General features: G+C 38.8%; 1 protein-coding gene across 1 annotated transcript in view; it reads right to left on the bottom strand.

Annotated features, from left to right (window-relative positions):
• The window catches only part of LOC132768920 (collagen alpha-1(III) chain-like), a 106,521-nt gene extending 84,994 nt beyond the window's left edge, over positions 1–21,527 (bottom strand). Inside the window, exons 1-2 of the mRNA XM_067464802.1 lie at positions 21,498–21,527; positions 20,583–20,609 (exon numbers count right to left, since the gene is read on the bottom strand). Of these exons, the coding sequence (XP_067320903.1) occupies positions 20,583–20,609; positions 21,498–21,527 (57 nt within the window). The remainder of the gene's footprint in view (positions 1–20,582; positions 20,610–21,497) is intronic.
• Between the last annotated feature and the right edge of the window lie 679 nt (positions 21,528–22,206).

Here is a 22,206-nt window from a genome sequence, read left to right as displayed (position 1 = left end):
CAGGGAGGAGGGATGAAAAGACCACCTGTACATTACATTCTTTTAGCTTTGCTCCTAGAGCTCGAAAATCATTTGTGATCTTTTGAAACGTATGCCTTGCAGTATCATTGGTTCCTACATGAATCAACATGAGGGGAGGACGGTGATAGGGCTTAAGGAGCCTGGTGAGCCTCTGAGTGATATGGTGTATTTTTGCCCCCGGTAGGCAGCATATTTCTCGAGCCATCCCATCTGGTCTGGAAATGACAGCTTCCGTTCCTCTAAGGAGGGAGTCGCCTACTACCAAGACCTGTTTACTTTCGGGAATGACAGGGCCCCTTTTGTGCAATGTAGTGTGTAGGTCTCCAGAAAAGTGATCCTGTTGGTGTGAATTGTGTAGGTGAAAAGTGTTGTCCTCCTCCTCGACATCCCCGGTGCATTCGTCAAGGACAATCCATTGAGATTCATCCAAGAGCCTATGGTTCTCCTGTATGTGTTCCTGTTGCACCTGGTCTATGGTTGGGGATGGTACACCTGCACGATTGCGCAAGTGTGAATGTTGTGAAGTGTTGTCCCAGTCAGGGCTATCCCCTGCACACTGATCAAGGATGAGCCACTGATCAGTATCTAAGCCATTCTGGTCTTCCCCAATATGTTGTGTTTCTTGGTCAGGTGATAGTTGTGTGAGAATTTGGAATCTATTGTGTAACTGCAGCTGAGCGGAAGTATTCTGAGGAGGCTTCCGGGTCCTATGTGTCCTTCTAAGGGTGACATTTCTCCAAGCCTGAGGGTTGTCCACATCTGAGGTGCTGTTCTCTTGAGCCTCCCCATAATGTTGGTGTGATATGGGCTGTGTGTCTAGGCCAGTGTGGTGTGTGGTGTCTAAGAACAGCTCAAGTTCCTGAATGTCCTTAAGGGTCTTAATACGGTCCTCGAGTTGTCGGATCCTGTGTTCCATGCAAGTGATCTGTTTACACTTGGGGCAGATGTAATTGAGTAATTGTAGTGTGAAAAAGCTGAAAAACTCTCAGTGCCTTTGTTAATTAGGTTATGCCTCTACTGAATTATTAAAAATTGAAACCCTGCAGTAGTGGGCAAGAGCTGAAGCTGATTCTATTAGCTCAAATGACATAGAAATAGGAAAATGAAAATGAAGATTGATGCCTTAGTAGTAATAGTGGAAATAATAATAATTTCTTATATGCTTCTTCCCATGGATTGAAGAATCTGAGCCTTACTATATTTCTAAGTCTGAGTTGACCTACCTATACCTTATCTGCAGTGGTTCTCAACCTGTGGGTCCCCAGGTGTTTTGGCCTACAACACCAAGAAATCCCAGCCAGTTTACCAGCTGTTAGGATTTCTGGGAGTTGAAGGCCAAAACATCTGGGGACCCACAAGTTGAGAACCACTGCTTTATCTGAACTCTAGTGAACTCTACTGGGCATTGATAGGCACTGTCGATTTTTTAAAAACATCACTATGAGGAAATACCTATAAACATAGGACAAAAACAAACATAGGAAGTATTGACACACTGATGAGTTGTGTGTTTTCCAATCTAGTCCAACTTAATGACAACCCTTTCCTAGAATTTTCTTGGACAGATTTGTTCTTGTTTCTTGGGCAGTTTTCCACAGCTGAATGGGGATTTGAACCCTGCTCTTCTACTCCTAAACCACTATGTCACATTTGTTCTTATTAAATGCTTAAGACTATCTTTGTTTCTGTGCTGACATTAGGCATAAAGCCATATTCATTTTGGTGTGAAACTGGATCTGTGTATTATCAACATAAAGTTGAAGAACATTTTAAGGGATTCTCAGAGGTGTGAGTATTTCAAGAACATGCCTAGCTGATCGGTTACCCGACCTTCTCCTCTCCCAGATGGAATTAAGCCATCATTTATGTCAATGTGGACTCTATTTCTTTCCATCCCGTGGACTTCCCCAGCAAGCGGGCTAGAATGAGGGGTTTACATCAGTCAACAAGTGGGTTACCCCAATATCTAAATTAATTGCCCTATGCTGTGCTAAGGCTCTAACATCTGCAACCAGTAACATTGTGAAGCCAGGAAATAGGGACAACAGAAACATAATCTGGATACTTGAAAACAAAAATGAGTGTGTCTACAACAGATGCGCCATCCTCCTGAAACATCTGCCCTATCTGGAAGTCCCCCAATAAGGGGACTTCCAATGTATTCTAATGTCTTATTATAATATATGTATTGCATCTGTTCATACAATATAGTGTGTATGAACTGCAGTAAAATGGACACTGCTCTATGACACTGTTCATTAAGGATGTTCTTTGATCTACTCTACAATGAGTTCTGGTGGGAAAAGGAACAGTTTTCTAAATGTCACCCAGCTGTCTGTTCATGGGAGAACTATTACAAGAAATGTGTGATTTGGTGAACTGGAGTAAATTTGGCAATTTCCTTCTCACATTAAAATGAGGGAGATGTTCTGAGGAATGATCTTCGGCTGGCATAAAGTTTTTAAAAACAAAAGTATTTTGGATAACAAACCCAATACGCTGGCTGAGAAAAACCTTTTGACAACCAGGATACTTGTACTTCCAAAGCCATCCTTGTTTTCCATTTGGAAAATTCCTACCCAATTATTTTATTGCACAATAAATGTGAATATGTTTATAATTTGTTGCACACAGTCTCCAACTCTTTGCTAAGGACAGCTCTTCAGTCATAGCATTTTCAGACAGCACAAAAGTTGCAACATTTTTCACCTGGAAGGATGTTACCCTTTGCTCAGATAGCAGATTTATAATTATTGCTTTGCTTTGTGGGATCATGATGTATTAAACAATCTAACAGATTTTCCCTTTGTTGATTCAACTATTGAGAATAGACTCATGCCACAATTGCTTACCTCATGCCCATCTTATTTTTGTACATTAAAATGTAATTCTTTCTCACTAAGATTTTTCAGCATTTTACTGTCCTTTGTTTTCTCTTTGTATTGTTGGATTGTTTGGATTGTTCATCATAAACTATATCAGCATGCTGTCATTGTCCCCGCCTGCTATCTTTCTTCTCCACCTTTCACTTGTGAGGCTGCAATCCTTCCTTCTTTCCCTCAACTACTAGGGAATAGACATGAAACGGGGAGGAGATGGAAAGTTGCAAGACTTAGAGAAACTACTGCTGTGATTCCCAAAAAGAGACCATGTGAATGAACCCAGGCATCCAAAAATGCCCCCCCCCCCCAGGTATTTTCTTGGTCCCCCAGCTAGACTTTAAGGCAGGCATGAGCAAACTTTCTAATTTGGGGGCCACATAGTGGGCTGGAGTGGGTTGGGCGGGCAGGTAAGGAGGAGGTTCTCCCCAAGTCCCCTCCCTGCCCTTTCCTCCCCTTCCTCTTCTCTTTTAGAAGCAGAAAGTGAAGGAAAGACAGGAAATGTTTGGATCCCAAAACGGTTCGTCTTGGTCAGGATGAGATAGTGGATAGGAGAGAAAAAGTGCATCAATTAGACCCAGTATTTCCTACTCCTGATATAGAATCCTAGAGTTGGAAGAGACCCCCAAGGGCCATCCAATCCAATCCCCTGCCATACAGGAAGGCACAATCAAAGCACTCCCAATAGACAACTTCTGTGGAAAAGCCTCCAAAGAATGAGACTCCACCACAGTCCAAGGCAGCCTATGCCACTCCTCAGGAAGTTCTTTCTAATATTTTCAATCGAATCTCTTTCCCTGCCTTTTGAAACCATTGCTCCCTTGTGCCCTGCTCTCTAGAGCAGTGGAAAAACAGTTTTCTCCCCTCCTCCTCCTCAATTCTTTTAAATCTTGAAACATGACTCTCATGTTTCCTCTCTACCTTCCATTCTCCCAGCTAGACATCCCCCAGGAAGAAAGGAGGAAGGGCAAAGAAAAAGGAAAGAAAGAAGGAAGGGAGGATGAAAGAGAAAAATGGAAGGAAGGAAGGAAGGGAGGGAGGGAGGGACTGGAGGGAGGGAAGGAAGGGAAGAGAAAGGGGGAAAGAGAAAAGGAAGGAAAGACAAAAAGGAAGGAAGTAGAAAGAGAGAAAGTGAAGGAGGGAGGAAAGAGGGAAGGAAGGATAGGATGGTAAGAGGGAGGAGGGTCTGAGAAAGAGCCCCCAGGCCTAGGTTTGCCCATACCTGCCCTAAGGTATTCATGGGCCAGAGGTCTATTTCTATAGAGTTTGCTATTATCTGTGCTTTCAAATATCTACCTGAAATCCAGAACATATCCTCCACAGATATGGGGAAATAATGAATATACAGGGTTAGTCAAAATGCATAGGCCAATAAGCCATTGTATACTTATATTAGCTGTAGGCTGGGGAATCACATTTTTAAAATATTATTTCTGAAGTTACAGTATTTGGAGTTTATTTCCCACCATTATTTTTTTCCATATGTTCAATAAGCAGCTGGAGTAATGGATTGACAACTTAAACAGCTGGCTGCTGTCCAGTCCTTGAGATTGTTCCCTCCTTTTTTGCAGACATTCCTGCCTATTCTCCTGCTAATATACTTTACATCATTGTACAGAATAGAGGAATTATAGGTATACAAAACCAGATGATCCCTCCCTTGAAAGGATTCCAAACATTCACTTTTGTATATATAAAAAATTGATCACTGATGTAAAAACCTGATAGTAGAGTTCTCTTGTACTCCATGGGAATACCTTGCTGCCAAGCACTTCACTTTCTGTCATGAAAACAATAAATCTTATTATTTTCTGTTCAGGAAGAAGAGGCAATTACCCCTTCAGGGGCTGCTATGTACGCTAGTCAAATGTGCCATGAGCCTTCCAATATCAGAACCTATTTGCCAAGAGCAACAGCCAGTGGAGAGCACCCTGTGGTGCAAGAACAGTCATAGTAAATACATGCTCTCAAGTACAACACACTCAAGTTTTAGAACACACACTACAAAGGGTAGGTTGAGGGCTGCAGAAATGCCTAAGAACTTAGGGAAATGAAGCGATATGGAACCTAGAAGCAAAGTGACTGGAGGAAAGCTTCATTGGAGGGAAGAAGCAAGAAACAGGAATGTGACCAAGGTGGGAGCAAAGGTCACACGGGGCTCCAAAGACCACATGTGGCACAATGCTTTGGAAGGTAAAGGATAGAGGCAGATTAGAATTATAGGAAAGCTGGAGAAAAGACAAAAAAGAAGCAGCTGCTGAGTTTTAGCATCTAGGCCAGACATATCTGCTTTCATTGCAGTATTATGAGCTGGCATCTCCAGGGAATGACGAGAGCCAGAAAGTGAGGTGGAAGATGGACAGGCCAAATTTTTAGACACCAATTTAAGTTAATCAGCAAATTCTTTGGCTGCAGACTTCTCATAAGGAACTTATTGTGCTGCTTTGTTATGCTATTTCAGTAATCAAAATGATTACTTAATGTTCATATTCTATCCTGCTTCCAGTACTCTTGAATCCACTTATCTCTCAGCATCATCTCAAAACGACAGGGATCAGTGCTCGCACACGGGAGAACAGTAGTTAAAAGCCAAGTACTTGCATGAGAGAAGGCGCAAGCATATGAACCCCAAATTGCAAAGCATAGCAGAACCACCCAGACAATCAAAAATATTAACATAATTTTTAGCTAGACACCATTTGGAGCAGAGAAAAATATACTGCTGTCTAAAATGTGTTCTTTAAAAAAGGATTAGAAAAACAGATGTTCTGTTCTATTTTTTGTTCCAAGTGACCCATGGCACCGTTGGACAACCAGTTCCTTGTACTTGCGCCTGCCTTAATGCTCTCTGGAGCTTTATCTTGAACTAAGATGGAGTGATTATCACACATATGTTGACAATAGTATGAATCCAGTCCTTAAAAAATACAAGATGCATACTGATATAAATGGATTATATCCCAATGTGATAAGGTCCTGAGTCTCATGTTTAATGTTTTAAAAATACAGCTGAGTACAGATGATAATTTTACCAGACCACCAAGAGTTCAGTTTTCAACTGTCAATCCAATACCATTACTGGGAGAACTGGTGACAATGTATCTAGCAAAGGGAAGATTTATAGTACAACAAGAGCTTTCTAGTACTCAGGGCAAAATAACCATCGCTCCAATCTTTAACATTTTGAAAATCAGGTACATAAGCAAACTTGATGCAAAGAAAAGAATCCAGCTTTTGAAGGGCTTCTGAAAAGTACTGGAAAATATTCTGAAATATTTAAAGCAAGTAACAGCAAATCTCGAATATCTTTGAAAATGTGAAAAATACAATAACAAAAATGCAGAGAAGCATGAACTTTATTATCAGTAAATTTGGGGCATTATATAGTCCAGTCTCTGTGTCAACTGCAAAGCCATTTACAGTATTTCATACAAATTTGGAAAGTATCTAAAATGAAATCTAAATGTAAACAGCATGGTTGAATTCTCCTGATCCAAAAGCTGACAAAACAGCAAAAACATGGCACAGAGAAAAGCAGTTACATCCTTTGAAACAAAAGAGTAGTGAAGGTCTTCATTCTTAACAAGAATCCCTCCTTGTGGCCTGAGATGTTTCCTTCCCTCAAGGGTAATGCAGCTTTTTCTTTGGACTACATAATGAGAACAATAGATATAATTTCCTCAAAACCAAAATTATAGCTGGGGATAACCTAAATCTCCCATTCATATGAGACAATAACAGGTTGTCCCACATGGGTGGTAGGGTCTGGGTTGCAGCAAGGAAATGCCATAAAAATGGAAGGATACTCCCCTCAACACACAGTTTCCATAACTTTCAAGCAATTTCTCTTATTATTTTATAGTGTCCTTGGGTTGTACCACTATTTTAAGATTTTTAATTAACAAAAGACTTTATTTCATTTGCAAGTTCATTCCTTAATTTAGCCAATATATTTTTCTTTAAAAAAAAACTAAATATGATATTTGATTTCAAGTTCAGACTTTGTAATGTATGAAAACATAAGAAAACTAATTTCATTTGTTTTCTTGCCCATGATATACTGGTAAATCATAAAATATTATCTCTCTCTCTCTCTTTATATATGTGTGTGTGTGTGTACAAGTCAGGAGTCCTTAGCCATGGTTCCATGGACCCCTTGGGCCTGTGGAAAGATTTCAGGGGACCCATGAGCTTGAATTGAGAAAAACAATAAACTTATAATCTTTATTTTCTCTGACCTTTAACTGAAATCTAGCATTTCCTTCACTTAGGAATATATTAATTACAGAAGTATTCATTTCATATCACATTGCAGTTTTTTAATTTTAATAATGGTATTTCAATACATGTAGCTGATTTATTTTGTAATTTTATGCATTTAAAACATTTTCTTGTGGGGATGTGTTGGTGGGGGTGTGACATATTTATTAAATAATACACAGTATATTGTGGTTTTTATTTTGATGCATTTTATTTTATTTATTGAATAATACATGGTATTAGTATGATTTTTATTTTGACATAGCATATTCTGGGTGCAGTGGATAACTGCCTGCGAAAAGGTTAGTAAGGATGTGGTGGACTGCTTCTTTGGATGATTTTAAATGGAGGATGGATGCCCATCTGTCGGGAGTGCTTTAAATGTGATTTTCCTGCTTCTTGGCAGGGGGTTGAACTGGATAACTCACGAGGTCTCTTCTAATTCTATGATTCTATGATGGTGATGGTTTTAAGACATTGGACAAACTCGAAATTCTAAATGTTTGCTGAAATGACCATTTGAACAGGTCATTTGCACCATGTTATGGTATCAGGTATTGAAATTGTGGGAAAGTTGTAATGCGTAATTTTGAATAATCCTAAAATGTAATGTAAAGACATGCTGAAGTTGAATGGCATCAAACTATCTGCTCTACATTCTGAGAAGGTGTTTGTGGTTTTCACCTGACAGGCAAATGGGTCTGTGGAACAAAACAGGTTAAGAGCCCCTGATATAAGTGGTCTTTAGATCTGTTGATGTCTGGGTGTTGGTGACAAAACTTTAACGAGTATATGTAGAACTTCAACTGGTTTCAATTCAGTTGTGTTTTAGCGATAATTTGTTTAAATGTGTTTTGACACCCTAACTGTTGGTGATTTGTTTTGCATTTGTTTTTGAACCTCCAGAACTACCTTAATCCCAGTTTGGGAAGAAAGGTGAGATTGAAATAAAAAGTACAAAAATGTTACACATCAGTTTGGACAACTTCTCAAGGGAAGGCTCAAATAGGTTTAGAAAGAAGGTGACACAGATTACTTTCTAATGATGCTGCAAGATCTATTGTTATTTCTGCTACAGCTGATTAACCTGTCCACACTGCATAGAATCAGCACCCTTTGACAGTTTCAACTCTAACTGGTAACTGGAGTGAAACTCAAGGTTATTTATTCCTCAGCAGTTATGACATGCAAACATTTAAACTGAAGCTGGTAAGCCTGAATTTGGCACCTCTGCAAAAAGGGCAGCTGTCCAATGCACTGGTCAATTCCCTAACAGTATATACTGAAATTTGCATTCCTATATATATCAGTGTCTCGTGTACAGCACAAATTCATCTCAAATCCTTTACCTGCCTCCCCAATGTTCTGCTAACCATGTCCCAGGGATGGGACCTGCTGATCAAAAGTTCACATATTTTCCTTCCTCATTTGCCCAGTCCCAAAGCACCCATATGTTTTAATGGAACTGCTAAAATAATCAGACCATCACTGCTTATTTTTCTACAAATAATCTGAACCATTAAATGGCAACATAATAGGAAGATCTGGCTGTATTTATGGGTTAGATGAAAAGGTCTACTTCTAGTGTTTGCTCTTGCATCTGCTTTTCATTTTCCCTTTTTACTTTCTTCCAGATGCAGCTGTCTACAGTGCTAATATAAAAGCATCAGAAAGTGTCCCTTCTTAGTTTTTCCTTAACTCAATCTCCCTCTTTATAATGTATTGCTGTTGAAGTTTTACGAGGCTAAATGCCCACCAACATGCTGACTCAAGACTGGGCCAAATGTAAAATCAAAATTAACAAGCCAACGTCTGAGGACCTTCTAATAAGCCATTAAATCAAGGACAAGCAAAGTATTAACAGAGTAAGAAACAGCACAGAATTCTGCTTTACTCAGGATCTCAATAATTTATCACTCCTTTATTGCTTCAAAAACTTAAACAGAACTACTTTGCAGAGCAAGTACTGCATTTAAGGGTAATGCAAACCTACATATGCTAGCATTTAGGTGAACATGAAAATGGATCGTGTTCTCATCCCTATTGTGTTCATGCTGAATGCGCCAGTGCTTATTCTTACAAATGCTGATGGGAAAAAAACAAAACAAATGTTAGCAATGAAGCTGACTTTTTAAAAAGAACTTAATGGCATATGGCTCAATGGAAAGAAAATATATCTTGGATTTTGTGGTGAACATGATTCCAAGAATTTTGTGGTGCACATGCCATAGGTAGTATTTTGGGCTGCAGACAAAAGGTCATGTTGATAACCTCTCTTTCCTCTTCATCAAAAGATCTGCTGCTTAGCATGCATGACTTCTCTTTAATAGGCATCCCCTCTCCATCACAATAAGCACCCACAATATATGGATAATGAGTACAGTGCACCAAGAAGTCTAAGGATGTACTCCACAGACCTGTTATTACAATGGGGTTCCAATAAAACAGCAAAAGGTATATAAAAAACAAAAGTCAAGACAAGGAATCCAAAAACATTTCCTCAATGATTGATGCCATGGCTACTTTTTGCCACAGATTAGGGTGAACCCCCCTCCCTCCACCATAGGAAGATTAAAAAAAACTTTACTTCCACCCTAGTCTTCATTTATTATGTAGCAGCATTGTTCTTGTAGCTCTGTTCCTTCTAGTCATTTCTGACTTATGGAGGCCCTAAAAGGGACTTATAATGGGGTTTTGTTCACAGAATATTTGGCACTGCCAAGCTGAGAATTGTCAAAGACCACAATGGGTTTTCATGGTTGAACAGGGAACCGTACCCTAGTCAGCCAGAGTCCTATTCTAAAACTCACAACACTGGCTCTCCAGAAACATGTGCCTGAAGTACACAACATCAATATGCAAGAGTTGTTTCCTCTAAGCCTCTGGTATGCTCATGATCCCAAGACACTGAATCTAGAGGTGGCTGTAACAGGAAGCTCACATGGCCCTTGGAAAGAACAGTCTCATCTGAAGAAAGTACAGCATACAACTTTCATACAAAATATTGTTTTTTGTGCTTGAAGTCCAAAACTAGTTCAGGTCATATGACTGAGTCAACAGTGTCTTCTGGAAAATCAGATGGCTTCTGGAGACAGACAAGAAGATATTGGAGATGGATGAAGCTACAATTAGAATATGTTTACTTCAAGTAGTCGTTTGTTTTCTTCAGCAGATGTTCTTTGTGATAGTGTTAATATCAATAAATACAAGAGTTCTTCAACTCACAAAAGTAGCTTTACTTTTCTCCTGGAGTTTGTAACGCTTCACAGTTTAGCCACACATGGATTCTGCTTTCAGCCATCCTGGTTCATTTACCCATTTTATTCCCCTTCATGGTTGTAATGTCTGCCACTTTCTAAAGTTGCTACAAGTAATTAAAATCTATGAATGGTCTGCAATGATATAAAGCAGATTCTGGATGCAAACTGTAATATTCTGCCTGCCTGCCTGCCTATCTGCCTGTCATCACAGTTCATCACAGATATATCTAAATATTAGTGAACAATTATAGAATGCTGTATTAGTGATATTTTATTCCAGCTTGTTTTATTAATAAAGAGCAGCTCAGTGCCCTATGCTCTGGTAATTTCAAAATGTGACTATTTTGGCCAGATGTTTCCTTTGGAAAAAAATAAATAAAATACACCTGAGCTAATGTAAAGTTATGAGGTACCTCTCATTTAATTTTTATGTTGTTAGGATGCATGAAAGAATGTATCTGGAGGGAACATCAGGAATTAATCTGAAATCTTCTAACAGCCACGAAGATTTTGATACCTCATTATTCCTCCATTTAGGATCTATCTATATTTGAAAACTAGTTGACCTAAATCTAGAATATTACCTGAATACAATCATATAAAGTACACCGAGAATATAAACAGTAAGTAGAAGGCTTTTATTGAATTTACAGATGCTAAATATAAGTTGGACATAAATTATTACAAGACATGTAATATGATTTAAGAAATGGCAATATTGGCATCAAGCAATGCTTGTGCAGTTGTATATCAACATATATGCCCTTTAAATCCATCAACTGCATTCTCATGGTAAAGCATTACGAATAACATCAGCGGAATTTAATCAGGTGTGCAGAACTGAGCCATTCCAGATGTTGGACCCTTAACTGCTATCAGCCCCAGCCAATGATAATGGAGGGTGGCTTACAAAAACAATTTGTTTAATTCATAGAACAAGAGGTATTTGATTCTATCCCATCTGATATAATACCAATATATGTGTATTACGGTATTAACTACTGCATGATTAGTGTATTGTACAGAGACAGTCTGGCACAGCAGTTTGAGTGCTGGACTAAGGTAACAGGGAGACCAGGATTTTCAGCTTTAGGGGAAGATAATGGTAAGCCACCTCTAAATAAAATGAGTCAAGAAACCCTATGAGTTAATTTCTATAAGTAGGAGGAAAAAAACATCACCATCAATACTTCAAAAACATAATGCATTGAGTTTAAAAATACCATATTTCACGATGTAGTAGTTGCACTCCCCCCCTTTTTTTGGCTGAAAAAGGGGTGTGTGTGACTATTATGTGGTGAAAATAAATTCAGCTATTGTTCAGGTTTTCAGGGGAGCTTCAAGGTGGCAGGCGCATGGTGAGTGAAGCTTCATTTGCCTGTGCACCTGTCCCTATGGGACATCACTCAGCTGGCAACCAAGTGGAGCCCTGTAACTCCAAGGGGGCAAGACTGAATGAACTAAGGCTGCAACTATTATGTGATGAAGACTAAAATATCAATGTTTGCACCCTAAAAATGGAGATGCTACTGTTGCATGGTGGTGACTATTATATGGTGAATTGTGGTATATTTTCATTATGTTTTGCGCTGCTAGTACTGCTGTATATTTTCTGATGGCCCTGCACCCATTTTCAAATTTTCCAACCTTCTTGATTACTCTATAATTCTTAATAACATTGGCTAATTGGCCAATTAAACTCTAAGGTCTTTGGAGATCACGTTTTAAACATTTTCATCTTAGTCTATATGCCAATAGGGTCTGACATATTATTCTATCTAAAGACCATTAAGTAATCTGCACATTTCAGAATACTCTTCTCACTTTGTTTTAAAGCAATAGGACAGACGAAAAGTGGCAAACAAGTTCAAGTATTACATAGCTAGCTATACTACCTAAAAATCTATATTTACTGCATCTTCTCCATGTCAAGTCATTCTTTTTTTGCCTTGGAGCAGGAAATGTCCACATCACAGCCAGAACACTGCCTGTGGAAATGGGTAATGCCAATCTGCCGCATAGCCCAAGTTTTCCTCTTGTTTCCATAGTCTACATCTGCTTCACATCTCCTCTGTGGTTGGATAATAAGAAGTGTAGATACAGATCAGTACACAAAGAACTGGAAATAACTATCTTTTCACTTGCCTAAAATAATAGAACATACAGATATGCTCAAGTATCTGCAAGTTGCATATCACTAGAGGGCGCCTTTAGGCTTAGGAAAAATGGACAAGGGACACTCGCAAACATAACACAAATCAAGAAAGGACTACACACACACACACACACACACACACAGAGCTAGACAGAATAGCTGAGGTTTTGGTAAGACCATCATTAAAATGCAGTGTGGGCAGTCAACTCTTTAATTACCCAAAATAACAAGAAGTATATACCGAAGCCCTACTTATGTGAGTGAGATTTAAACCATGTACTTACAACTGCAACTAAACTTGAGTCAGGGATTGTCTGTTAGGTGTTAGGGCCTGCAGATGAATCCCAAATATAGAATTAGATTCTGACACTCTTATTTATGCTGACTTGTATGTCATAGCTCAAATAGTTCAATACAGCTACACAGAGCTTATCCAAGATGGCAAAAGGTTAAGCAAGGTAAGCAAAGATATCAGATTCCAGCCCATAAAGAGACTGAACTACTTACTCCCTTCTGCCCTTGGAGCATCTGAGGGAAACAAATTAACTTCCAGTGCCACTGTTTTGGGACATAGCACAACATAGCATTCTTTTTCTTCTATTCCTTGCGTAGCCACCTCTATTTCACCATAAGAACAGAGTGCCATAGCTTCCAAGTCAATGAAAGTAACAGCCCTACTATATTCCTGACATGCTTAGTCCTGCATTCAGTTCTGGGTGCTTCATTTTAAGAGGGAAATAGACAAGTTGGAGTGGGTTCAAAGAAGGGCAACAAGGATGCTCTCTGTTATGGAGAACAATCCCATTTGGAGAGAAGACAGAATATAAATTCAATAAATAAATAAATAAATAAATAAATAAATAAATAAACGAAACATGTCAGGGGAGGTTGAGGGAGAGGGAAAGTTCAGCTTGTTGAAGAGAATACTAAAGAATGACATAAGTGCCCTCTTTAAATACTACAAGGGCTGATCTAGGGGAAAATGGACAGGCCTGTTCTCTACTGGTCCAGATGATAGGATCAGGCCTAGTGGTTTTGAGTCATGGGAGAATAGATTTCAACTGAATATCAGAATGACTTTCTTGAAAGTAAGAAGAGTTTACTAATGGAAACAATTGCCTTTAGATGTGGTGGTCTCTCCATCTCTGGACCTCTTTAAAAAGAGGCTGGCCAGCTACCTGCTGACAATGCTTTAGCAGGGGATCAGACTAGGTAGCCCATGAGGTCCCTTCCAACTCTACGATTGCATTAAAAAAGAATGGAAAATGGGGCTATATGTTTAATGCATCATTCTTAGTGCTTGGAAATCCCCCCCCCCTAGAAAACCACCCCTAAATTACAATATTAACATGTTGGTTAAGTTACATTTTAGCTATAGAAATGTTTCAAATTTTGAGTGCAGTCTGACAAATGATTCAGTACGTTGGATAGCGTTTCATCTACTGGAGGAAAGAGTTGCTCTCAGCCCTGCTTAATGTTCACAGACATCTGAGGCTCAGAGACGACTGAGTGAAGGAATTTTTCCTAGCCAGAAAGTCACTGGAAGGTTAAAGAAATCCCAATCTGGTTCACAATTACAGTTCTTGGTATTTTCTGCATTCCTACCCACAGTCAGGAACAGTATATCTGCTATACTCTTTAAGATACAGTGACACCTTGACTTATGAGTGACCCAACTTGAAAGTTTTTTGAGGGGTGGGGGGAGAGAAGAGGAGGAAAGAGCAGAAAAGGAAGGAGGAAGAAAGAAAGAGGGAAAACAGGTGGGCAATTGTAGGCTGTGTTTCACCTCCATCCACAGGCCACACTTTGTTTGGTTTGATGGGTAGCTATGGAGGCTTTGATGAGCTGGTTGCGGGTCCCTCTTGAGAGACTTTTGGAAGAAAGGAAGTGAAGGAGGAGGAAGCCTTCTTTTTCCCCCTTAGCAAACTCCCCGATATTGACCAAAAAAATGGTGTGATTTTGGGGGGGCTGGAATGAGTTAATAGCATCTCAATTCATTTCAATGAGGAACTTTGACTTACGAGCAAATTGAGTTACTAGCTTGGCCATGGAACAAATTAAACTCGTATGTCAAAGTATTACTGTATATGAAAGGCTCTTGCTTTATTCACCTCAAAAAGAGCAAGCCAACCTAGAGAGAGTAACACAATGGTATCTATTTCTGACACGTGCAAGGATCAGTAGTTCAACTTCCTATCCATTAAAAGGTGGCTGCTCAGTGCATCATCTTATGAATTATTGTAACTGCTAAAACATCAGGGAGTTTGATTACGAACAGAGATAGATGTTTTGCTATTGTTCATCCCACTGTCTTTACTGGCACTCCTGAGATGGTTTTTGCCACCTGGAGAATGAGCACATTAATCTTTCCCAGCATGTCTAAGAAAATGGGAAGACAGAATACATCCTTACTTGAAACAATAATATCTTGTTTTAAAGTCACCTGTTCTAGGGTTTCTCTCATCACCAGGACAGTATGCAGCAAATGATATGATTTCCTAGTGTTTCCAGTGATCAGTATGTTTCCACATACATACATACATACATACATACATACATACTGTACATACATTCATACAGAATGGCTACGGCACTGGTTTGAATGTGGTAAACCTGATTCAAATCCTACCTCTATGTAATTTAACTTTTCTATCTCAAGGGTCAGTGCATTCCTAAACAACCCCTTTCTTTTGTGGTTCAAATGTTTGTTTGTGGTCTTCAACCATTCCTTACCCATCCTTGACCCACAAAAAAAAAACCATATTTGCATCTTGTTCTTCAATATCAGAAACACATGAATGAAGCTGGCAGTGGAGAAATGACAGAAACTTCCACTTGCCCTGTGACCACAAAAGACAGCTGTGTTCCCACCAAGACATGTGCTATTCTTGTAGAAGAAAATTTTACATAGGATATTCAATGATGTTGTGTATTTTGCAGTTTTTAATAGCTTATGCTTTCAGAGATCTTATTTCTAAATGCAATGGTAGTTTGAATCCCATTGTAGCTTAGCATGCACAACTGAAGTGCAGTCAGTTCCTGAGGAATTGTCTTGGCATACTTTTTAGACACAGAGAAATACTGTCTGGAGGTCACCAAGCAGTAAATTAAACTCAAATGGTTTTCATTCTCCAGGGCACAGAGAGGAGCAAGCAAGGTCACTGACCTTCTAACCCTATTCTCTGTAATTAAAATCCAATCAGGCCATTAGATAGATTCAAAGTGCTTCTCATAGAGTCCCTGGAGGATTCAGAGAGACAAGGAAAACACTTTCCCCGCTGCTCCTCAGCAGTTCCAAGAACACTTGAAGGCAAAAACAATGGATACCTTTGCCAATAGGCAATTGGGGAAAGCGGCAGGAAGAAGTTGTTCTCATAAATGCAGTGACAAAAGGAAGCTCCACTGGTTGCTCCTTTTTTCCAAGTTACTTTTTGTACAGTTTTCTATTTCCAGTTGTAAACCAAGTTGCAAAACAAAAGCAAGATGAAACAAAACACCAAGTAATCTACTCAGGGAAACCAACAAACACAAACACCGCAGGAGAACACCAATTAAAAAGAAAGCAAAGCCCACTGTAATTAGGTATGTTATTGTTTTACATCACTAACTTTAACAAGATTTTTAAAAAATATGGTACACCCAATTTTTGTAAATCAGACTTGTTGGAAGGTCAACTAAACACAACTCTGCAGTCAAAATGCTGCTTTGTTTTGTGAGAAAGTAGTAATATTTTGAGTAATTTGGTTACTTGCTAAAGTGCATAGATGCATTGAGTAACTGACAGTCCAGAAATTATTCTAAAGCTAGTTGAACATTTGCTCAACAGAAAGGTTTTGCATGAAGTAGACAATGGCCACTGTCTAGCACACACCCTAGATATGTGAGCAGAGGGGAAAGAAAACAAGTGGGACATACACCCATTACCCTCTCCTTCCAAGGAAACATATACTTTAATGCTGGGATAGGCACAGTAGTGCTCATAGGTAAATCTGTCATAGCCCCCAGGCCTCCTGACCTATTTATTTATTTATTTATTTTACTATATTTGTGTACTGCCCTTCTCAGCCCTTAGGTGACTCAGGGCGGTTTACAATGGAAACAATTCGATTCCCAAAAACACCATAAACATTTTAAAACATTAACACATAATATAAAAATGTAACAAGAATACTAAAAGCATACATAATTTGCGTCTCCTAATAAAAACATTGTCCCATCTCGTCGTTCAGTCGTTCCAATTTCTATGTCTTTTACCTTGCATTTTCAAACACATGCTCAAACAACCAAGCCTTGACTCTTTTCCGAAATGTGAAGAGGGAGGAAGCCAATGTGATGTCCCCAGGAAGGGCATTCCATAGCTGAGGGGCTACCACTGAGAAGGCCCTGTCTCTTGTCCTCACCAAAGGTGTTTGTGATGCAGGCAGGATCGAGAGCAGGGCCTCCCTGAAAGATCTTAAAGTCCTAGCAGGTTCTATCAAATTACCTAATTGCTTTTAAAGCTTTTATAGGAAGATACTTTTCCTTAAATTGCATTTGGATTGTGGGGCAGGGAAGGCAAGAAAGCTATAGACTCACCTTGCCATCTTCCATTCCCATATACAGAATAACTTGTGCCCATATAAGCTTAGAGCAGGACTGGACAACTAGTTGTCCCCCAATGGAATCTGATAGGTACCCCTTTCCCATTTCCAAATACCTATGCGCTCCCGCCTTCAAAATTTTGATTGTCCCAAAATACATTTGCCTCTAAAGTTTCCAACAGCACCCTATTTTTTCTGCAAGGTGCTATTAATCATTTTGCTATATCTATGGGCATTTTAGTACCCATCTCATCTGATTCTGGCCCCATTTGGCCTTTTTTTTCAAACATGAAGTGGTCACAATGTTTTTCTTTTGCAAAGGTGACCCACCACCTACCTAAATACCTGAAAGGAAAGGGATATTGCAATACTGCCCATGAAGATTCTTTCTAGTAACTGTATTTGGGGGAGGGGTTTAAAAACTGCACTTCAGGTTTTTTGGCAGAGATTATGGATCATGGGAAGGCTGAGAAATAACTTTCTCTACTGCTTGCTGAGAGCTATAGATTTGAAATTATTCTGCTAGTTTCCTGACCTGAATTTCACAACCTCATCTTCATCATGTAGCCATAGTTGCCATTCTGTAAAAGTATAAAGAACAGCTTAATAAACCCACAAATGTGTCTATGGAGCCAGGTAAATTGAAGGATGATGGCTACCTGCTCAAATTTTTCAGAGTTTTGGAAAGTAACAACCTGCATGCAGCTAATTCCCCTGCTTCCGTTAATTTTCTATGGATCATTCTTAAACAATCCATAAATCTAACAAAGTAGATAAATACACACTCTCCCTGAAATCAGAACCAGCATGCCTACCTTCATGATTAAGATTCAGAAATGTTTCTCTTAAGTACTATCAGAATTCTGAGTACTCAGCGCTGCACAGGAAATTATTCCAGCCAAGCCATGTTTTATTTCTGTTAGGTATATGAATAATGACTAGAGATTGGCACAAATAATGCTGAAGGAAGACTACAAGAAACATTAATGAAACACAAATCACTTTTCTTCTCTTTCACAATAAATCATCCCAACAAAGGCTATTTTCATATCTGGTTTGCTACACACTCCAGAAATGGCACTAGGAAGGTTCCACTTTAGTTGGCAAAATATGCAGGCAATGAAATTCATGATTATTTTCTTGTTGGTTCCTATTGCTTCGGGAGGTGGGGATGGTGTGCATTTTGGTGACAGTAAAAGAGCAAGGTTGACATTTCCTTACAGAGAAGGAACCTGTACTATACTCCACAGCAGCATACTGTATTCTGCTGTTGAACAGCTTTACTAGCAGGAAGTTTTTCCTGTTTATAAGACAACTACACAAAGTTTTAAAATGAAGATAGTTTTTTTTAAATGAAAAAGCTTTTCTTGGGGGGGGGGGGGGGAGAAAATAATATTGATATTATTCACTATTTGTTTTTTTTTTTAAAAAATAAAGACTACATGATAGTGCAACACTTGAATTGTAAAGTGTCAGCTTTTAAGAGAGCAATCTTAAGTATGGGTTCTTAGAGCTAAGCACCATAAAGTTAAAAGGTATTTGTGTGTATGTGTTTCTTTACATTGCTGGTCATTTTATGTGAATCCCATAAATGTCACAGGTTTCCCTAGACAAGGAATACTGATAGGTAATTTTGTCACCTCCTCCTTCTGACATATATTCTACAGCACCTGGTATTTGCTGATGACCTTGCATACAAGAACTATCCAGGGCTGACTCCACCTTGCTTCCAAGACAGAGGCGGCCCTAGGTAATTTTCAATGGCATTTATTTATTTATCATGTCATCAGCAACCATACCATTGTATTACATTTCTAACAGAACAAAACAAACAAACAGAGGGGGGGGGGGGGAAACACAAATTTTGCAAACTTGGTAGTTGATTAAATGTCCTTTGACCAGTATCTGGCCACTTGGAGTGCCTCTGGTGTTGCCGCAAGAAGGTCCTCCATTGTGCATGTAACAGGGCTCAGGTTGCATTAAAGCAGGTGGTCTGTGGTTTGCTCTGTTGTTTGCTTACCATTTTCAATGGTAAGCAAACAGTATTTTGCCCCCCCCCCCCAACCAATCACTGATATATATTTTCTGTTCGTCATGGGAGTTCTGTGTGCCATATTTTGTTCAATTCCATCATTGGTGGAGTTCAGAATACTCTTTGATTTTAGGTGAACTATACATCCCAGTAACTACAACTCGCATATGTCAAGGTCTATTTCCCCCCAAGAGTGCCTCAAGAGCTGCCCATGTTACAAGATCAAATGTATTGAATGATTCCAAGATCAGATCTAGTGCTTTCAGGATATATAGATGGCTTCTAGTTAAATTCAACCTAGCATATTAAAAATAGTTTAATACATCTGGAGGAAACACCACAAAATAATACAGGCATCAAGAATGATTTACTATTTCTCACTGTTCATATCACAGAAATGGTACATGTTTGGTAATATTTCACATGCCAAACCCATCAGCAAAGAATATGGTATATGAGCAGATCAACTGACTTTTCCACAGATATAAATTGTAATCTACCATTTGCTGGAAAATGTTGAAGTTTAAAAAAAACTTTCCATAATACAAGTATAGGTCTACAAGCACACATTCCAAGAAATGTTCCTGCACAGTACCTAAGAAATGGGGAACAAACAGCACTTGATCTTTGTGGAAGGTAGCTCTCAGACGACAGCACTCAAAACTTTGTTTTAAAATGTATTTTAAACAGTTTTTGAAATAATGTCATTTAATTTTTTAACTTTTGGAAATTTTAGTTTAATCTTGTTTTAAATTACTGTAAGATGCCTTGAACCCTATCTTGGGAAAATGTGAGGTATGGATTCAATAAACAAGGATTTAAGCAAGTAAATAAATAAAGATGTCCATGCAAATAATCTAAAGAAAAGAACAGCTGGATCATTTTTCCCAGTCAGATATATTCCCAGTCAGGTATATTGTAATATCCATGGATCATGTAATCATTTCTAGATGTGAGTACTGCCAGGAGAAGCTCTCATTTTACAAAGAAACAAATGCTGAAATCTTTTTGGGGTGTCAACTCACGTACCTGCTTCAAATGGTCCTTCTGTGTATAAGACCTTCCTCACTGGGGGTAGTTTCAAACATATTGTTTGAATGTACACATAGAAGTCCCTAAGCTGAAATGAATTGGAAATTCTGTGTACAAGAGGATGCCATGTACACCTGTGTTCATAGAGCTTCATATCATAGCTAGGACTGCAAAGTTGAACTCTATTTGTTCATGTATTGAAACAAATCAAATCAACTGAGGCCTATATGTATTAAATATCTGTTTTAACTGTGACAAGGATTGAAAGGGCAAGAAAAAGACAGAGCAAGAGAAGGTTACGAGATTGAGCATGAGGCATAGTTTGGAGAAAAGATTGCAAAATAAAGGGAATGGCAAAGTTACCGGGTAACCATCTCGTCCTGATTGCCCCTGTGATATTAAATAAGGAAAACAATAAGATCAATAAGTCAGTTGCACTTAATAGCACCAAGATATCACAGTTAATTAAAAAATCAGGACGAACATAGTGGGAAACAGAAGCTCTCTGGACCTTTTCTCCACTCTCTGAGCAGAGAACAGATGACACAAGAGTTCACTGTATATCCTTAGCTCATTTTATCTTCATAGCAATCCTGTGAAATAGGTTAAGAGGCTTATGATTAGCCCAAGACCACCTTGATTCTGTAAATGTTGTGGCTCCCAACATTTGATCTCCTGAGTTTGGTTCCAACCATATACATCCATTGAACCGTATTAGCATGTTTCTAATGCATGGGAATTTTTGAAGAAACAAGGGCAATCTGCATATTGGGACTGAATTTAAAATATAACTTGTTAGCTAATGCTGAAGCAAATACAATAATATCCCAGCATTTGATTTGCTAGCACAGTGGTCTCCAGACTTAGTTTCTCCTTTGTTGTTGGACTTCAGCTACATCCAGTACAGGCAATGATCAAGGATTTTGAGAAGCATAGTTCAAAAACATAATGGAAACCAAGTTTTGAAGTCCTAGAGCTCTGCAGCAATGCTGATTGAAAGCAATTAGAGTTTTTCTTCCTTCACATCATTTATTCCAGATTTTTCATTTGACTGCTGCCTTGTATTTTTCCTCTTGTTGAACTGTGACTAGGCAGCAGGAAATGAGTAACTGGAAGGAGAAGAATATTTTTAAAGCAGTGGAGAGCAACCAGTAGCTCTCCAGATTTTTTTCTACAGTTCTTAAACCATTACTACTGGCTACAGCAGCTAGAGCTGATGGGGCTAGCAGTCCAGCAAATATCTGGAGCACCACCCGTCACCCACCTTAGTCCCTTTACTTTGGCATAGACTGGCCCACCGTCAAACATGGACATAAAGCATAGAACTAGATTTATGGAAGCATAAGTAAGGCAGAAAGAGTTTCATCTTGGTTAAACTTTGTATCTGGTTGAACTATACTACAGTAGATACTTACACACGCTTGAAAATAATAATAAATTCAGCTGTGTACTACGAAACCCACACAATTTCTTTCATAACTTTTGAGATAGTCATGGAAAGGACTGAAGGTAATATGTAGTAATGGGTATCACTTTAGTAAATGTTTTAGTGGATACTAAATAAGGGAGTACTGTACATTCAATTTACACCTACTAACAAATCATTGTACCATCACCAGATTATGGCCAGCTGCAACTGTGAAATACTTAACAGTAGAAGAAACATTTAGTGATAGACTCTTTTTGCGTTTACCTATCTTCTAAATTATGGTGACCCTTAAGGCAAACTTACTATAGAGTTTTCTTGGCTAGATTGCTTTTTAGTGGTTCCCAGTCTTTTTTTTTTTTTGACCAGGGACCTCTTTGACCAGGGACTACTCTACAACATTAGAACCAAAAGGATTACAAATAGTTTTTGGTCAACTTTAGATTTGGTTTGGTTATTTGAAATGCAGATTCAGAAAATTGCATTAGATAGACCACATCAGCTCTAGTTTCTAATACAGAACAATTATTGTTGTATGTTACGGGCATCGAATTGTGCCTT

This window comes from Anolis sagrei, chromosome 2 (assembly GCF_037176765.1).
Source record: "Anolis sagrei isolate rAnoSag1 chromosome 2, rAnoSag1.mat, whole genome shotgun sequence".
NCBI lineage: Eukaryota > Metazoa > Chordata > Lepidosauria > Squamata > Dactyloidae > Anolis > Anolis sagrei.
Note: the sequence above shows the minus strand (reverse complement) of the source record. Positions and strands in the feature narration are given on the sequence as shown.